General features: G+C 38.7%; 2 protein-coding genes across 2 annotated transcripts; both read right to left on the bottom strand.

Moving 5' to 3' along the window:
• Positions 1–1171: 1171 nt before the first annotated feature.
• Positions 1172–12836, bottom strand: LOC122040792. The gene is made up of 5 exons (XM_042600232.1): positions 12579–12836; positions 12344–12457; positions 12112–12250; positions 9323–9579; positions 1172–1542 (listed from the first exon to the last, which is right to left on the bottom strand). Exons 1-5 carry the CDS (start codon positions 12762–12764, stop codon positions 1429–1431), a joined length of 810 nt encoding a protein of 269 aa, XP_042456166.1. The 5' UTR covers positions 12765–12836; the 3' UTR covers positions 1172–1428.
• Positions 12837–14555: 1719 nt separating this feature from the next.
• On the bottom strand, positions 14556–17158 carry LOC121971191 (transcription factor bHLH30-like). Its single transcript, XM_042522341.1, has 2 exons — positions 15906–17158; positions 14556–15321 (listed from the first exon to the last, which is right to left on the bottom strand). Exons 1-2 carry the CDS (start codon positions 16488–16490, stop codon positions 14815–14817), a joined length of 1092 nt encoding a protein of 363 aa, XP_042378275.1. The 5' UTR covers positions 16491–17158; the 3' UTR covers positions 14556–14814.
• Between the last annotated feature and the right edge of the window lie 1788 nt (positions 17159–18946).

Genomic DNA, 18946 nt, shown 5'->3' with positions numbered 1-18946 from the left:
GCTGAGCACCAAACAAAGATAAAGAGAAGTCGGCACTGAGATCGACTCAGTGTCGAGCAATTGCTGTCAAAACATCCGATGAAATTCCAGCTGCAACGAAACGGAAGATCCACTTCCCTTAGCTGGAGTGAAAGTGAGGGTTCAAGAGACTTTGTACACCGAGTCTATCTCTACAGAAGACATGGACAATTTATGTTGACTTCAAACAGTTTTGACTAATTGTCTTTCGGTCCAAATTGCAGTGGCAGGGGGAGACGCGGTGAACGAACCAAACCGAATTCCAAGTGATTTTTTTATAAGCTTAATTTGATTCAAACTTAATTTATTTAAATGTTATCAAAATTTCAATTTAAACTTATTTGATTATTTTAAAATTTTAAACTTATTAATTAATTATTAAATTTGATAAAATAAACGTATTTATTTATTTTAAAATTTTCTTTATTTATTTAACATGTAATAAGAATTTTATTGATAAATATTATTTACAAATAATATTCATAAATATGTTCATAAATATTAACAAGTTGAACACATATATTTAAATTTATTCATTTTATTTAATAAATTATCCAAATTTGTTCATTTAATTGATATTGGGTGTTAAACATAAATAAGTTCTTTATCATATTTACAAATCTTTGATTCATTTACAACCCTAGATGCAACATCCTCATCAAATCATTAGAGCAACCATTCAAATAAAGAGGCTGAATTGTTTGTCATATAACTCACCAACTTGTGAGACGATCTTCAAAGTTCCGAATGTCAAGGATTGTAATCACCTAGAATGTTCAAAGATGAAACCCACGTCACTGTGAAAGGAACGTGTTCAGGCACACACCATCAAGATACAGATTCAATAGGGGTCCTGAGTTCGAGCAGAGATCCTCTAGATCGCAAAAAGCGGTCCAGAGGAGGCTCCCTTTCCATATATTGGTGGAGGTGCATGGTCCCCACTTATTTTATAAGTGGGGACCATATATCTCCACCAATATATGCAAAGGGAGCTTTATCTGGACCGCATTTGCGGTCCAGAGGATCTGGCTGAGTTCAGGAGAGAAGATCAAATATCAGATAATTGTTAATCCAATTATTTAACTTTTCAAACTAACCCTGAAGGTGATCAGACCCCATGAAAATTTCTACCGACCATCAAAATAAATCTAGAAACACAAACGGCGCATCATTCCGTAGCCAACGTTTCAGAATTGTCTTTTTACCAGAGGGAATTAATTATGCAATGCATTATAGCTGAAAATTGATCCATGAATGTTTGATTAACTATGGAAGTGCACCGTAGCCCCGAGGGATCAAATATCATATAATAACTTGCAACTTGTGGCCACAATAAATTAGATTGACCTAAATTTTTGTCGAGCTCGTGAGAGTGACTCCCTCGTTCTGTTTTCTAAGAGTTTTAGTTCCTCATGTTAGTTCCTCATGTCGCTCTCTGACTGTTCTCATCTTCTCCGTCTGTTTAGGTTTCATACCTTGTTGATCACCGACTAGCTTAGCTTCTGCTAGAAGAATCTGCAAGCACTACAAAAGAACACTAATTTAGGGACAAATTCTAGAACGAAAAAAATTCGTCCCAAAATTAGAACAAATTTAGTGACAAAAATAAATATCGACTCAAATTACCAACGAAATCTGCAACAAAAATATTTCGTTTCAAGTTCGCAATAGACAAAAATTTTGTTGCTAAATTCGTCCCCAAATCTGGGACGAATCCTAGATTCGTCCGAGAATTGATAATATTTTAAAACAAACGAAAAAAAAATTGGAAGACTTACATATGGACCTACAGACATAAGAATTTTATGAAACAAGTTTCTATACATTCATATCGTTGTCTTGATCGTAAATATATCATCATTCATAATTTTGGAGTAATACTTTGAGTGATTCAATTTTTTAGCTCACATTAGGTAAAATTCGGATTAAAAATTCCCAACAATCAATATATTTGGTAAAAAATTTATATGTGGACATAATTATGATTAGGACAACGATATGAATGCATAGAAACTTGTTTCATAAAATTCCGATGTCTCTAGGTCCATATGTAAGCCTTCCGATTTTTTTTTTTTTTTAATTTTTTAAATTTTGGGATGAATCCAGGATTCGTCCTGAATATGGGATGAATCCATTATTTGCCCCCAAATCTGGGACGAATCCTAGATTCGTCCCAGAATTGAAATTATTTTTAAAAAAAGAAAAAAAAAACACGGAAGCCTTATCTCTGGACCTAGAGACATCGGAATTTTATGAAACAAATTTCTATGCATTCGTATCCTTGTCCTGATTGTAAATATGTCATCATCCATAATTTTGAATTAATATTTTGAGTGATTCAAATTTTTAAATCAAATTAGGAAAAAAAATTCCAACAATCAATATATTTGGTCAAAAATATCTATGTGGACATAATTACGATTAGGACAACGATACGAACGCATAGAAACTTGTTTCATGAAATTTCGATGTCTCTAGGTCCATATGTAAGCCTTCTGATTTTTTATCTTTTTTTTAAAATATTTTGGGACGAATCCATCTATTCGTCCCAAAGTTTGGGATGAATCCTAGATTCGTCCCAAAATCTAGGATGAATCCTGGATTCGTCCCAGAATTGAAATTACTGGATTCGTCCCAGAATTGAAATTATTTTAAAAAAAGCAAAAAACCACAGAAGGCTTATATCTGGATTTAAAGACATCGGAATTTCATGAAACAAATTTCTATGTGTACGTATCATTGTCCTAATTGTAAATATGCCATCATCTATAATTTTGAATTAATATTTTGAGTGATTCAAATTTTTAAATCAAATTAGAATAAAAAATTTCAAAAATTAATATATTTGGTCAAAAATATTTATGTGAAGATTAGGACAACGATACGAACGCATAGAAATTTGTTTCATGAAATTCTGATGTCTCTAGGTTCAGATATAAGCCTTCAGATTATTTTTCTTTTTTTTTTTAAATTTTTTTAAAATTTGGGACGAATCCATGATTCATCCTAAAATCTGGGACGAATCCAGGATTCGTCCCCAAATCTGGGACGAATCGTGGATTCGTCCCAGAATTGAAATTATTTTTTAAAAAAGTAAAAAAAACACAAAAGGCTTATATCTGGACCTAGAGACATCAGTATTTCATGAAACAAATTTCTATGCGTTCGTGTCGTTGTCCTAATCGTAAATATACCATCTTCCATAATTTTGAATTAATATTTTGAGTGATTCAAATTTTTAAATCAAATTAGGTCAAATTAGGATAAAAAAATTCCAACAATCAATATATTTGGTCAAAAATATTTATGTGCACATAATTATAATCAGGACAATGATACGAACGCATAGAAACTTATTTCATGAAATTCTGATGTCTCTAGGTAGATATTTTTTAAAACATATATAGTTTACTGCTAACTAAAAAGTTATTATGCAACGCATGTTCGTAGATAAGTGATCGAAACTTTAAATATGGACCTAGAGATATCGAAATTTCGTGAAACAAGTTTCTATGAGTTTGTATAATTGTCCTGATCATAAATATGCCATCATCCATAATTTTGAATTAATATTTTGAGTGATTCAAATTTTTAAATCAAATTAGGTCAAATTAGGATTAAAAAATTCCAACAATCAATATATTTGGTAAAAAATATTTATGTGACATAATTACGATTAGGATAACGATATGAACGCATAGAAATTTGTTTCATGAAATTCTGATGTCTCTAGGTCCAGATATAAGCCTTTCGATTTTATTTTTTAAAAATTTATAAAATCTGGGACGAATCCTGGATTCGTCCCCAAATCTGGGATGAATCCTGGATTCGTCCCAAAATTGAAATTATTTTAACAAAAGGAACAAAACACGGAAGGCTTATATCTGAACCTAGAGACATCGGAATTTCATGAAACAAATTTCTATGCGTTCGTATCCTTGTCGTGATCGTAAATATGTCATCATCCATAATTTTGAATTAATATTTTGAGTGATTCAAATTTTTAAATCAAATTAGGATAAAAAAATTCCAACAATCAATATATTTGGTCAAAAATATTTATGTGGACATAATTACGATTGGGACAACGATACGAACGCCTAGAAACTTGTTTCATGAAATTCCGATGTCCCTAGGTTCATATGTAAGCCTTCCAATTTTTTATCTTTTTTTATTAAATTTTGGGACGAATCCATCTATTCGTCCCAAAGTTTGGGACAAATCTTGGATTCGTCCCCAAATCTGGGACGAATCCTGGATTCGTCTCAGAATTGAAATTATTTAAAGAAAAAGGAAAAAAAACACGGAAGGCTTATATCTGAACTTAGAGACATCGGAATTTCATGAAACAAATTTCTATGTGTTCGTATCATTGTCCTAATCGTAAATATGTCATCATCTATAATTTTGAATTAATATTTTGAGTGATTCAAAATTTTAAATTAAATTAGGACAAAAAAATTTAAAAAATCAATATATTTGGTAAAAAATATTTATGTGACATAATTACGATTAGGACAACGATACGAACACATAGAAATTTGTTTCATAAAATTCTTATGTCTCTAGGTCCAGATATAAGCCTTCCAATTATTATTATTTTTTTTTAAATTTATAAATTTTGGGACGAATTCAGGATTCGTCCCAAACTCTGGGACGAATCCTGGATTCGTCCCAGAATCTAGGACAAATCCTGGATTCGTCCCAGAATTGAAATTATTTTAAAAAAAGGAAAAAAAACACGGAAGGCTTATATCTGGACCTAGAGACATCGGAATTTCATGAAACAAATTTTTATGCGTTCGTATCCTTGTCCTGATCGTAAATATGTCATCATCCATAATTTTGAATTAATATTTTGAGTGATTCAAATTTTTAAATCAAATTAGGATAAAAAAATTCCAACAATCAATATATTTGGTCAAAAATATTTATGTGGACATAATTACTCTAGGGACAACGATACGAACACATAGAAACTTGTTTCATGAAATTCCGATGTCTCTAGGTTCATATGTAAACCTTCCGATTTTTTATCTTTTTTTTTTTTAATTTTGGGACGAATCCATCTATTCGTCCCAAAGTTTGGGACGAATCCGGGATTCGTCCCAAATTCTGGGACGAATCCTTGGGACGAATACAGGATTCGTCCCAGAATTGAAATTATTTAAAGAAAAAAGAAAAAAACACAGAAGGCTTATATCTGAACTTAGAGACATCGGAATTTCATGACATAAATTTCTATATGTTCGTATCATTGTCCTGATCGTAAATATATCATCATCCATAATTTTAAATTAATATTTTGAGTGATTAAATTTTTAAAATCAAATTAGGATAAAAAATTCCAACAATTAATATATTTGGTCAAAAAAATTTATGTGCACATAATTACGATCAGGACAATGATACGAACACATAGAAACCTATTTCATGAAATTCTAATGTCTCTAGGTAGATATTTTTTAAAACATATATAGTTTACTACTAACTAAAAAGTTATTATGCAACGCATGTTCGTAGATAAGTGACCGAAACCTTAAATATGGATCTAGAGACATCGAAATTTCGTGAAACAAGTTTCTATGAGTTCGTATCGTTGTTCTGATCGTAAATATGAATCATCCATAATTTTAAATTAATATTTTGAGTGATTCAAATTTTTAAATCAAATTAGGATAAAAAAATTCCAACAATCAATATATTTGGTAAAAAATATTTATGTGACATAATTACGATTAGGACAACGATACAAATGTATAGAAATTTATTTCATAAAATTCTGATGTCTCTAGGTTCAGATATAAGCCTTTCGATTCTTTTTCTTTTTTTTTAAAAAAGTTTTTAAAATTTTGGGACGAATCCAGGATTCGTCCCAAAATCTAGGACGAATCCTGGATTCGTCCCCAAATCTGGGACGAATCCTGGATTCGTCCCCAAATCTGGGATGAAATTGGTAACAAAACTTGTTTGATGCAAAAAAAACCCTAGATCTGATATGTGGGCTCTAATTTCCTTTGCTTCTTTTCGTCTCTGTCCCTTAGTCTTCGTCTCTGCCCCTTGCGACCTTCCCAGATCTACGCTCATTTCGGCGGCAGCGTTGTACTCCGGCGACGGTGTTGATCTCCAACGGCGGAAGTGTGTGGCGGTATGCATCTTTTATCTCGGCCTCTCCCATCTCCCCTTTCTCCTCTGTGGCCGCATGGACGGTGGCAGCCGCGAGTGGCTGCCGGCAAGCCCGAGTCGCCGCGCCTGAGCGTGGCCTGGTCGAGTCGCCGCGCCTGACCGTGGCTGCCGACAGGCATGAGTTGCCGCGCCTGGCCGTTGCCTGGCCGTGGCTGCCGGCAGGCGTGAGTCGCCGTGCTTGGCCTGGCTGTGGCCTGGCCGCGTTTGGTTGTGGGTGGGCGAGTTTGGCTGGGGGTGGCTACGTTTGGTCGGAGGTGGCCGCATGACCGACCTTGGCAGCGACTGGCCAAATCTGGCCGTGACGGGGCGTGGCCGCTGCTGCACACGTAGGGTGGCAGCGGCTGCCCACTGTGGCCATTGTTGGGCGCGAGGGATGCGGCTGCCCATGCTGGCCGCGGCTGCCCCGGCTAAGCGCGACAACATGGAATTTATTATTGTATCAAATTTTATTTAAAATTTGAAAGGTGCTCTTAGAATTCATTGTGTTGTTTTTGCAGGTCTCAATTTGCCGTGATCTCAGTGTACGATCAGGACAACTGTTTTTGTTCGTCTCTTTTCGGTATTCCTAAGTACATTAATATACATTTTCTTATCTGTATATAAAGTTAACTTTAAATAATTAGGTTATAGTTGATTGATTAATTGTGTTCCTTCATTTTGATCTGATGGATGATAATGACAATGATGACTTTGATTATTGATGATGGGTAAGTTTTGTTAGCTTATTTAAAGAAATTTGCCATATTTTTTTTTTATACTGTCTCATTTATAATTTTATTTATTTTATCTGTTAATACATTGTATTTGTTCCTACATGTCATTAGAGGTGACTATCTCATATTTTTTTCCCCTTATTCTATAAGCTTTACATAAAAATGGTAAGTTTTTAAATGTTTTTTTTTATGTATCATATCTATAATTTACTTTATCCTGTATTGGTGGAATTTTCAACATATATTTCGACGTGGTGGACGTAGACGGAGCTCACAGGACCAAACAAATTCATCAACTGCCAAGGTTGGTGAGGTGAAATATATGTCGAAGAAAAAAATAAGTATTATGTAATCTAATTTTATTGATTTATTTATTTTTTTCCAAGTTGCATTTGAACCGTTAAATAAGGGTATCATTCTTTTTATAAATTTGTTGAAATTTGCTACTACTGCATTATTAGTTCACATTCTAAATTATGATTAGAGTTTGCCTAGCAACCAAGCAACCTTGAGTACTAAAAATACTAGTATCAACTAATTGATCTTAACAAGTTTGTGTTTTATTCATTTGAGATATTTTCATATGTTAGAAACTTTAAGAATGCATCTCATGCTATTCATGCCAGATGGAAATAGGATATTTGTAGCTTTTATTTGATATGATGAAATATGTTGTATCATATTTAAGATACTTTTAGTTAGTTTCAAGGTACTTCTTATATTTTAATTTATCGTTGCTATGAAATGGATAGTTGATACCGTTGGTAAATAGGGCCTTTATTTGAATGTTCAAGGAATTTCAGAGTTATGTGTTGTTTCCTATACCAATCTAAGCACATTGAAGCGATAGTTCGGTTATTTACCTTTTGTTTCACTACTCAATATAATTCCGATTAATACTCTTGCCCTCCGCATCTTCTACCTGTGTTTGACATCTTCAAACACTAGGGCTACTGGTTGGATCTATTTGATGCCTACAATACTTATACAACATCCTCAAGCATCAAGCCTCAAACCAAGTTTGTGATGTCACACTCCATGCAAGCAAACTAATTATGAGACTATTACATTTTAAGTAATTATCTTTCTGGTTACATATGATCTAGTTTATTTGTTTGTTTTTATGTAGGAAAAGAAGATTTGATGGGGATGAAAGCTTTTGTGGAATAAGAAGATGACTTGATGTATCTTAGTTTGTTTAATTTCTTGGATTGATGGACTTGTATGGAAACTTGTTGGATTGTTGAACTTGTGAAATATTTTTGAGTAGCTTAGAGAACAAAGATCTTGTATGACTTGTTGAGTTTGAGACATTTGAATTTGTTGTGAATAGATGTATGTGAATAGACATTTGAATTAATTAAGATGTGATAATGTTAATTAGGATGTGTTGAATGTATATGAATGTGTTATTTGAATTTGTTGTATATGTATGTATGGATTGAATTGTAGAAATCAGTTGTATTTGGAATTTAGTTTTGTTATTAGGAACGAATTTGGCAACAAAAATGATTTGTTGCCATTCTATCGTAGATTCGTCTGAGAATACCTAATGAAATTTAGCAACGGATTTGGCAACGAAAACGTAATTCGTTGCCAAATTTTGTTGCTAAAATCGTTGCCAAATTTGCAACAAATATCTTATTCGTTGTAAAATTAGCGACAAACTTGGCAACAAAAATAATTCGTCACTGAATTCGTCCCCAAATTTGTTGCAAAGTTTCCAACAAAAAATTTTTCGTCCCAAAATTATATGGTTTGTTGCAAATTTGGTGACGAATTTGGCAACGAAAATATAATTCGTTGCTAAATTTTGTTGCCAAATTCGTTGCCGATTTTGCAACAAAATTATTATTCGTTGGAAAATTATATGCAAAATTAGGGACAAACTTGGCAACAAAACAAAATTCGACAAAAAATTCTGACCCCAAATTCGTTGCTAAGTTTGCAACAAAAAATTATTCGTTCCAAAATTGTATAAAGTTTTGCAACGAAAATAATTTTTTGTTACAAATATGGCGACGAAAATTTTTTTCGTTGCGAATTTCACCCCCAATTTCGTTGCCAATTTTGCAACAAATATAAATTCGTTCCAAAAGTTGGCATCAACCTATTTGGGACGAAAATGTTTTCGTCCCAAATTTCGTCCCCAAAACTTCTGCAACGAATTTTCTTTTGTAAATTCGTCCCAAAATTCATCCCAAAATGCAGTAATTTTTGTAGTGAAGTGAAGATCGTTAGGCATTTCAGAAGGTATTGGTTTAAGTTTCTCAGGAGGCACTTGTTTATGAATGAATGGCTACATGAACATCGATCCTATTTTGTTAGGAAGCAATTGACTGTAATATAAAAGGAGAAAGAAAGCATAGAACCAGAGCTATGTCCAGGCTTTGAACCAAATTTACCTTCTTTTTAAGTGCTGAAATTTTCTTATCAAAATCCTGGCCAGAAGACTTGGTTTTTGAGACTTCCATTGGTTCTGCAGATGAGTTTGACACCTCTGGTATTGCTGGCATTGCCAATAAGGTTATTCTACTTATCTGCTCCGTAACAGCTTCAAATTCCTCTATTTGAGAGGTACTATCAGCAGAAACAAATTTAGCAGTTCTTACCACCTCGGCTCCTTCAGAAAACCATGTTTTTTTCTTTTTGCAAGTGCAGCCTATAAAATTAGGAGGTATCTTTTGAGATTATAAGAACATAACCGCCAATGGCAATATGAAGCTACAGGCTAGTTGAGCACTATGTAGCTATCAAAGGCCTCAAGATAAATTCAAAGCAATCAGAGGTGATACATCCCTAAAAGTATTTGAAAGAATAACTTAACGACAACATATGCAAACTTAATTACCTCTATAAACCTAAAATGATAGACACATGAAGTTAAAAAAACCTACGAAGTCCAAAGATGCAGCATTATTAATCAGACAATTTACAAAAGAGTATTGACAAGCAAGTCCTATCTTCTACTAGGGATTAGAGAAGACATAACGAGATTATAAAAAATTTAAAAAAATAAAACAAACATATATAGAACTTTGTGAAGTAAAAGATATTGATTCAACATAAATTTTAGGTGAAATAATTTCAAAAGTTTGAAAGACAAGTTAGGTAGACATTTGAGTAATGTGTGTAAAATAGTTGTCCATACAATGAGACCCTCTATTTCCTGTTTTCTTGAAAAGCCTCGGGAAAACTTTTATTGTTCAATATACAAATCTTTTATAGTTCCTTTTGCTACAGAGCATTTCAGCATGAAACTGGAGTAACATGTGTAAAATAGTTCACAAAATGAGAGCCTCTAACTCCTCTTTTTTTCTTGAAAGCCTCAGGTTGTCCAATATGCAATCTTTGTAGTTCCTTTAGCTAATTAAAGACTACAGAACTTTAATAGCTTCACTCAGTGTTCTAAAGAACAGTTGAGGTGGCCACCTAAGTGCCACCTAGGCGGGAGGCAGACCTCAACCGCATCGTCTTGAATCGAACCATCTTGTGTTTAGGCGGCGGTAAAGTGTTTCCGATTCGGACTCGAGACTCGTCGTCGGGCCAAACGATGGGTTCGAACTTGTCGTCGGGCTCAAGCGACGCGTCTGACGCCAAAACGCCTAAGCCGATCGCTGAATAGAATAGGTGGTGTTTTTTTTAACTTAGGATTTAATCGAAACTTTAATTAATAATTTTAATCATGATTGGTGATCCTGCTCGAAAGTCGATGAGATGGAAAAATTGGGGATGTGGCGCTCCCGTTGACTGCCTGTAGACTCCACTCGAACTTGCAACACAGATTACGTTAGTGCCGAGCCAGGGACGAGTCCCCGGCGTTGACCCTCTGATGCTCAAGTCAATCACCGGCGATGAAGCAGAAGGCGGAGCAAAATGAACAATAGCGAGAAGTGTCTATCGCGTATTGCGTACCTCCGCTGATGCTTGGACCCCCCTTTATATAAAGCTCCTGTAACGTGCGTCCACGCTCCTTAAGGCGAGCATGCTTCCCAAAGTTTCCCCTGAAAAGATTTGTCAATAAAGTGTCTCTGACACAGTACTTTAACGGGCCGAGCATATCTCTGAAGTAATAGTGGAAGCTTCCGCCGTACGATCTTCTGGCTGTCCATGCCCGGTGTCAACGACACCAACTCCCAAAAGGATATCGATAGATATCAGAGTGTACTGTTAGGCCGAGCGGGTTGGCCGCTCGGCCGGAGCTTCGCTGTTCCTGTGTCCCATCCACTTGGTCGGAACTGCACTGTACTTGTGTCACGTCTGCTTGGCTGGAACTGCGCTGTACTTGTGTCACGTCCGCTCAGCCGTAACTCCGTTCCTGTGTCTCGTCTGCCCGGCCGAAGTTCCGCTCTGCCAAATGTCGAGTTTTACTGCCTGGCCGAGTGGGGTAGCCGCTCGGCACAGCTTCTGCAATCATCTCCTCCTCCATTCAACGTCCAATACCCCATTGAGCGTCGCCGTGTCGAAGGCGGGATCGGATTGGGACCTTCTCCCCTCGGCTGGGGCATGCTCGCCCAACCGGCCGATGCTATCTGCGCGTTGACCGCCTTGACTTTGACCTCCACCATGACAGCTATCCTCTGCGGGGTGGGGCCCCTCATCACCACCGCTTCAATTGGGATAATTTAAATAACCTTAATTAAAACCCAATAAAAGTAACCTATATATATATATATATATATATATATATATATATATATATATATATACTATTATATTTTTTTTAAAAAAAATATTTAGATTTATTTTTTTTTATTTTTAGTTAATATATTTTATAGTATTTTTTAAAATTTTTGATCATTTAGTTAATATATTATTTGATTATGTATAAAAATAGTAAAAAAATCAACTGCCTAGGCACTACTTAGGCACAGCCTAGGCATTGCTTAGGCACCGCCTAGGTAGCAAAGGCGGTAAGCGATCATTGACCGTACCACCATCATCTACCACCATTTACAACACTGGCTTCACTTGGAAACCAAATAAAGAACCAGGAATATGGTGGGACTCACTTTGGCAACTGACAATTTACTTATAACAATCATGAATTATGTTAACGTTAAACTGGTACATGTCTATTTATGACTGCTAATGTGTATCAAGCTCGTCTACCTATTAATTCTGACTTATTTGTGAAATTCTATCCAGCAAACTAGTAGTTATGTTGAGTTGATGAAAAGATACAACAATTGTTACAAACAAAAATTGTATTTGTAATTACATGTTGATGCAACTAGTAGATTAAAAGAGTACAACAAAGGAAGCCACGTCTTTGTGTGTATATTCCTGATTGCTTCCTTATACTCCTCCAAAAACCTCAATATCCACTCAACCTAGTTGTAAAGCTTATTTAATTGACTAGTGAACATATCAATTTGCGTAAACAGGCAACAACAACAAAGAGATAGGTGTAAAAGATAGGAAACCTGATGCCTCTTTTCCTTCTTTCTCTCGTTCCTCCTTGCCGATTTGGTCTTCGTCTTCTCAGCCAGATCCGGATCGTACCCTGGAGGCACTGTGGCCTCGCTCGATTTACTTAACTGTATCCGTGGACATTGCGCCCCATGACGGGTGACAAGAAGGAGACACATTTAGCCCAATGACCAGAACAATATTCAACCTTTATCAAATCAAAGAGGAGAGTTGAGGAAGGAGACTCACAAGGGCGCCCTTGGACTGGTAGATGGCAACCTCATCCTGAGGGACGTATCCGGCGCGGATGCGAATGGGCTTTCTGAGGATGCCGTCAGGCCTCCGGGTGGGCGCAAGCACGCGCTCCCCCTCCTTGGGGATGGAAAGGAGACGGATCGCAGGGGGGCCGCCGCCAGCCTTGGCCATCGGGCCCATCGCCACCGCTGAGGCGAAGAGAAGGGCAGGAGGGGGCGAGGGCGAGGGCGACCGCAGTTTTGGGGTCCTCTCTCTCGCGAATTATTGACCAGTTGGGCCGTAGGCCGTGAGCGGTGGGCCGTGATCCGTGGGCTAAGACCTTAGACTGTGGGCTGGGGTTGGGTTTAATGTATGACATTTCATTAATTCGAGATTTTTCTTTTTCAATTTGAAGAGTGAGAATTACCCTTCCACTTATTACTTGGAGCTATAAAATATCTAAATTTAACATTGAGGATGTAGTTAGATTGGTGGAAAGACCCAACACTCAATGAGAGGATTTTATATTTCCAATTTACATTATTTTTATCCACGAAATTGTTTTTGTCAAAACACTTGCCATTTTTGCCAACAAAGTGTTTGGGAAAAACATTTATGAGTATATATATATTATTTAATCATATAAGATGATCAAATTGGATTATTTCTAATTTTAGCTAAAATGTTTTAATGATTATAAACTACCCAAACTGGTCATTTAAAGCTATAGATAGACTTGTTGAAGCATTGTAGAATGACTTTAGATGATTACATTGAATAACTATTGACCATCAAAGTAGGGGCAAGACAGATCTTTTTTTGTTGCCTATGTAAACTTTTTACTTAACGACTTCCACACTTAAAGCCCAACCCACCTCATTAAGTTCAAGCCCCTCCCGGGTTTAATTTATGGATCTGTCTCTACATCAAACTATCAAAGTATTTTGGTTAATTAAATTATCTAGATAGTTATAAAAGTATCAAAATTGGTCAATATATTTTATAGGATGGGAGGTCATTTGAGTTTGTTCAAGATGGATTTAGTCAGACTATAAGGTAGATCAGAGATGAATGAGTTTATACTTAGGTTGAGCGAAACTATGCTAGTTGAGTCCACCTGAGATGCATGTAGTCTGGCTATACACATTGCATTTTATTAGGTTAGTTTATCCATAGGGTCTAAAAGTTTAATTTGAGATCAAGATCACAATAGAGCAAAGTAAACAATAGGACTCAGAGCTACATTGCAAGCTCTAGCCAAGAGAAAACAAACACTCAACAATTAATTGAGAAGAATATTTTTATTTTACTTTTATGAGTTAGTCATTTATGAAATTGAATAATTAATACACCTAGCTAATCAGATAGTACATTATTCTAAGTCCTAATTATGCCACATAGTGATGTAAGATTATAAGGTGATTAAATTACATAGGAAACACTTAAGTGAAAGGCTTCATGCATGGCTAGATAGAAAACCTTCTGAAGAGAATTTTCATTGAGATTAAAAGGATTAATCAAATAGAATTAAATTGAGGCATTTTATAATTTTGGCTAAAAGAATAACATGTAAATACTAAGAATGTTATCAAAGTGAAATATATGAGAGTGAAAATCAACAAGTATCTAAGTATCTATATGCTACTAAATCATTGAATTTATTTTGACAGCACAAATTAAAACAATGAATACTTTCATGATCTCATTCAGAAACTCCATCTTGGTACGTAAAATCTTAGTAAAAACAGTATATATGAACACAAACTCCAAGATCCAAGCTATACAGATATATATAGACTGATAATTAAGATGAACTAAACTGTACCTCAATGATAATGATTCATGCCTTGTGCTACACGTTGATGACATGCACTTGCATGCATGCACTCACTGTGCCACTGCAAGTCCAAGAGAACAACAAAGATAACATGAAATCAAAACACAAGAAGTAGATATATATATATAGATCAATGTATTCATGATATATATTGTTGTACAAGTAGTCCACCCTGGTTACGAAAAAGATCCACCCTTTCCTTTTGTTCTACACTTGGAACACTCCTTTAGCACCTCTTGAATATATAAAACCAAGAAACCCTAATTGGTGTAACAACAGTTAAAGCACTACTGGTCCTCTGCAGCGTATGGTGGGCATGCAATCGATTGAACACAACGCATAAATTAGCACACTTATACTTTCTGAATCACATGCGCGCGTGCGATCGGGCTATGAGTGTATCGTCCACGGGCCTCACGCCGACCTGTGCTCGAGTATGCTGGGCAGGCCGGCGGCGGCGGCGGTGCGCTGCCGCTTGCTGATGGTGGCGGAGGAGTCCTCCGCGGCCGAGGAGGAGGCGGATGCCGGTGTCGCTGCGCGCTCCATGACGGCCTTCAGCGCGTCTTGGATCGCGGCGAGGGATGGCGGTTGGAGATGGTGGTCGTCGATGTCGTGGGCGATGAGGAGGACGATCTTGATGCGGCCGGCGAGGGTGGTGATGTCGGCCTTGAGCGAGCGGAGCTTGAGGGCCTTGAGGGCTTTGATGAGGTCGGGGAGGAGGTCGGCGCGGTCGTCGCAGCAGAGGGCGGCGCGGACTAGGGACTGCGGGCTGCCGCCGGAGCCTTCCACCTCGTCGGCGGAGACGACCGTGAGCTCGTCCGTCTCCGTCGGAAGCGAGCTCTCCTCGGCGATCTCAGAGGTTTGGCGCTTCAGTTCCTTGACGTGCTGGATCACCTCCGCCAGCAACGACGCCTTGTCCGTCTATTCATGATGCAATCAAAATAGCAAATTCCATCAATAGTGAATTGCAGACTGAAAACGAGATGCATGTTTTTAGGATTTAATTTCTTATCGATCCCAATCTCCTACAAAGAATATGCATGATTGTATATATATGTTAAAAATAGAATTAAGTAGGTACTAAATGGGGAAGGGGAAGCTGCAAGGAAGTCGATCAGCGTTCGCATGCACGCTTCCACATAGAAATGGAATTTGGCGTTGGAGATGGAGATGGAGATGGAGGAGGTCGAGAATCGAGCGAGTCACTGCAACTGGTGCAATATTAATTCCTTTTTCTTCTGACACAGCTGGCGAGTGCGCGTGCTTCCTTCCTTCGACTGCTCCTCCTTCCGGCAACTACTCTCTCTCCGTGTAAGCTTTTTGCCTGCTTCCTCTCCCTGGTTCCTCTTTTTCATGTCAAAGAGGCGGCTCCTCCTCCACCTTTGTCTCTATGTATCTAGCTAGGGTGATTATAGACGTGTGCAGGCTAGCAAGCTATTTGGAAGATTGATTGATTCTCACAGAGGAGGTTAATCCATTTTTATCGGTAATAATTAATTGCTTACTTTGGTGGTGCTGGGGAGGAGGCTTCGGAGGCGGGCGAGGTGAGCGTTGATGCGCTCCCGGCGGCGGCGCTCGGCCTCGCTGTGGCTCTTCGACGCGGCCAGCGCTTTCGCGTCCATGATCTCCTGCGCCGTCATCTTTCCCATCTCGAAAGGGGCCGCCGCGGTTGACGACATCAGCATCCCCGGCCGCCCGCCAGCGCTGCCGAGGTAGTTGCTGCAGTTATAGAGCGCCGCGAGTCCCATCGGATCCGCGGCCGACGACGACGACGGCCCCCCGCGGTCGTAGGCGAATTGGAAGGGCCGCCGTGCGCCGTAGAGATCGTGGTAGAAAGAAGTCAATAACGACGGCGGCGGCGGCGGCGTTGTAGGCGGGATCAGGAGGGCCGGCCAGGGAAGGATCGTGGAAGTGGTTTCGGCAGTGCAGTCGTTGTGGATGGAAACCGTTCCATCCTCTGCCGCCGTCGCCGCTTCTTGCTGCTGCTGCTGCTGCTGCTGGTGATCATAGACTTGGAATTCACCGGCGTCGTCGCTGTTGCCTTCCATATCGACTCGATTCTTGAAACACAAACAGAGGAACACATGCATATATATCAGCTGCAGGAATCAATCGATGGACATCGATCGTCCACGGCGTGGTCGCATGATGGGCGCAGAGAGGAAGAACAACTTTTTGTCTCCCCCTTTGGTTGTATAGCTAGCAGCAAGCGTAAACCCTCATGCGGATTGGAGGAAAGGGAAGAAGATCGAGCCAGAGAATTATTACTTCGCTCTTACGCGATTCGCTCTGTGATTTCCCATGCCGAAATCGAAGACGGCTCACCTCGTTCGTAGCCCTATTATTACACCTCTTCTCCCCGGCCCGACAACAACTGATCAGTGCCACTAAGCATATAAAAAAGAACAGAACAGAGAAAGCAAACGGAAGATCAAGCGACCAGTTCTGGTGAATCGAGTACTGCGCGCGAGGAGAAAATAAAATAAAATAAAATGGAAAGAAAGAAAGAAAAATCAAAAAGATCAGGAGGGGATTTCCAATTTCCAGTTCCACGCCTCCTGCTCTGCCTCTCCGGAACGAAGTAATGATTGTGTCTTGAAATACACTTCTTCTTGAGCTTCTATTGCAGGCAGAGTGCAGGGTTGCGGAGGGAAGGGAGGAGAGGGGGGTGGCGTCAGTGGGACTGTCGCTCTCGGCTCTGTGCATGTTTGGATAAATGATGCATGTATGTTTCAGTAACATGATCTCGACTATCTATTTTGCCTCTGTTGCTTCTGCTGCGCCTTCAATTCGTGATCGGATTTGGCGTGTGAGATCATGCGACTGGTCTCCGGTTCCACTCGAATGCATGCTGCTTTCGGAGGGGCGGAATCAGGAGAAGCAAGCCAAGGAATTCTAGAGTTCGATCGATGAGGTGGAGAGTCAAAACGGGCGTGGAGAATTAAACTGAGTTGTTTACAATCAAGTTTCGATTTTGATTACAGTAAACTTATCTTCAGTGGCGCCTTGAGAGGCCGCCGGAATGCGGCCAACTCCTGCAATCAGATGATGGTGAGGTAGGAGAAGGATAGAGTGTCGAAGGATTCGAAACTTGATACGCTTTTTCAGGTTAGACTTTGATTGATTAAGGAAGATGATAGGTCCGTCATCCGCCATTGAGAAACAGCCATCGGCCGGCGCAAGCGCGGGTAAAGGAGATGCCTCCATTGTCGGGAGGTGAAACCAACCTTGGGTTGAAGAGCAAGTTCAAGAGGTGGACGCAGGCCTGATCAGCCCAACCAAGTCTGAGACTATTTGAAATCGGGGAAGATGGCGTGCTGGGTAGGTGACCTCGATATTAATTGTGAGAAGACTTTAAGCTGGAAGCAAAGGGTGCCAAGCGATTTTGTGTATCAAAAAGGGAAAAATAGAGAGAAGAAAATGTCAGCAACGAGCAGACGACCAAGAGGAAAAAGAATATAATGAACAGTAGAAAAGAATAATAGGCTTTGAGTGCGTAATTTTGCATACATGCACTATTAGGAGGAGACTCCATATACAGTGTCAATTTTTCTTTGTGCACGAATATTGATGTATTCCAAAAAATGACCTATCATCGTTCTGACATTCTGACACATTTCGGAAATGGACTCACTGTTTCTATGTTTTGCAAGGTAGCAACTTCTATTGTAAAGATTGAACAGGGAATATTCTCTTGATTCTCTGACAATCGTTACACAAAATGTCAAAAGGGAATATTAAGTTGTTGGGTTGAGGGGCTCTTAACATGCTTTGTTGGTAGACCGACGGAGTCCCCTTTGATGTTCGATCGGCCTTCACTCATGGTTGGGGTTGGGTTGGCTAAAGAATGATAAGCCTCTCGAGGACTTGACTTTCGCTCAACCTTTTCGCTCGGCCAAAGAGTCCGGTCGAGTCAGGCCATGTGCCTAGCATGTCTGATTGGATCGAATGTCCAATCGGCCAGACCACTTGGTCATGACACCTGACTCAGTTCTGAATCACACCAATACAACTCGAGGTTTCATCAATCCTGAGGAATTTAGGATCTGATCACACCAAAGGTCCAATCGGCTAGACCACTCGACCGAGACATGCGACCACACTTGGCTGAGACATACAACCACACTTGCCCCCAATTGTTGATCCCTCTTTGATCTTAATCGCCACCTCAACCGATTTTCTTGACTTTGACCCCAACTTCGGGGTCTCGCATTATTTGTCATATTATAAGCCTTCCCTTCAAGTCTAGTCAAAGGAGACTACAAGCCCGACTAACTAGACACTTGTGTTTCTTATATCTCTCGTTCTCTGACCAGACACTCAGTCCTTGTTTCGTTGCTCTGCCGAAGTTGACATCACATTGGCGCGTTGAAAACTGGACATGTTACTCATCATTAATGCTTAGTATGATGAACACGTCTTTTTTATCATAAGCATGTTTACCATCCCTAATAAATGCAACCTTTATATTTCTGCCACATGGCACAAGCCTGTGAGAAAGATATCTGAAATGACAGACCACTATTGAGATTTGATGTGACTCCTG

This window comes from Zingiber officinale, chromosome 1B (genome assembly GCF_018446385.1).
Source record: "Zingiber officinale cultivar Zhangliang chromosome 1B, Zo_v1.1, whole genome shotgun sequence".
NCBI classification, from domain to species: Eukaryota; Viridiplantae; Streptophyta; class Magnoliopsida; order Zingiberales; family Zingiberaceae; genus Zingiber; species Zingiber officinale.
Note: the sequence above shows the minus strand (reverse complement) of the source record. Positions and strands in the feature narration are given on the sequence as shown.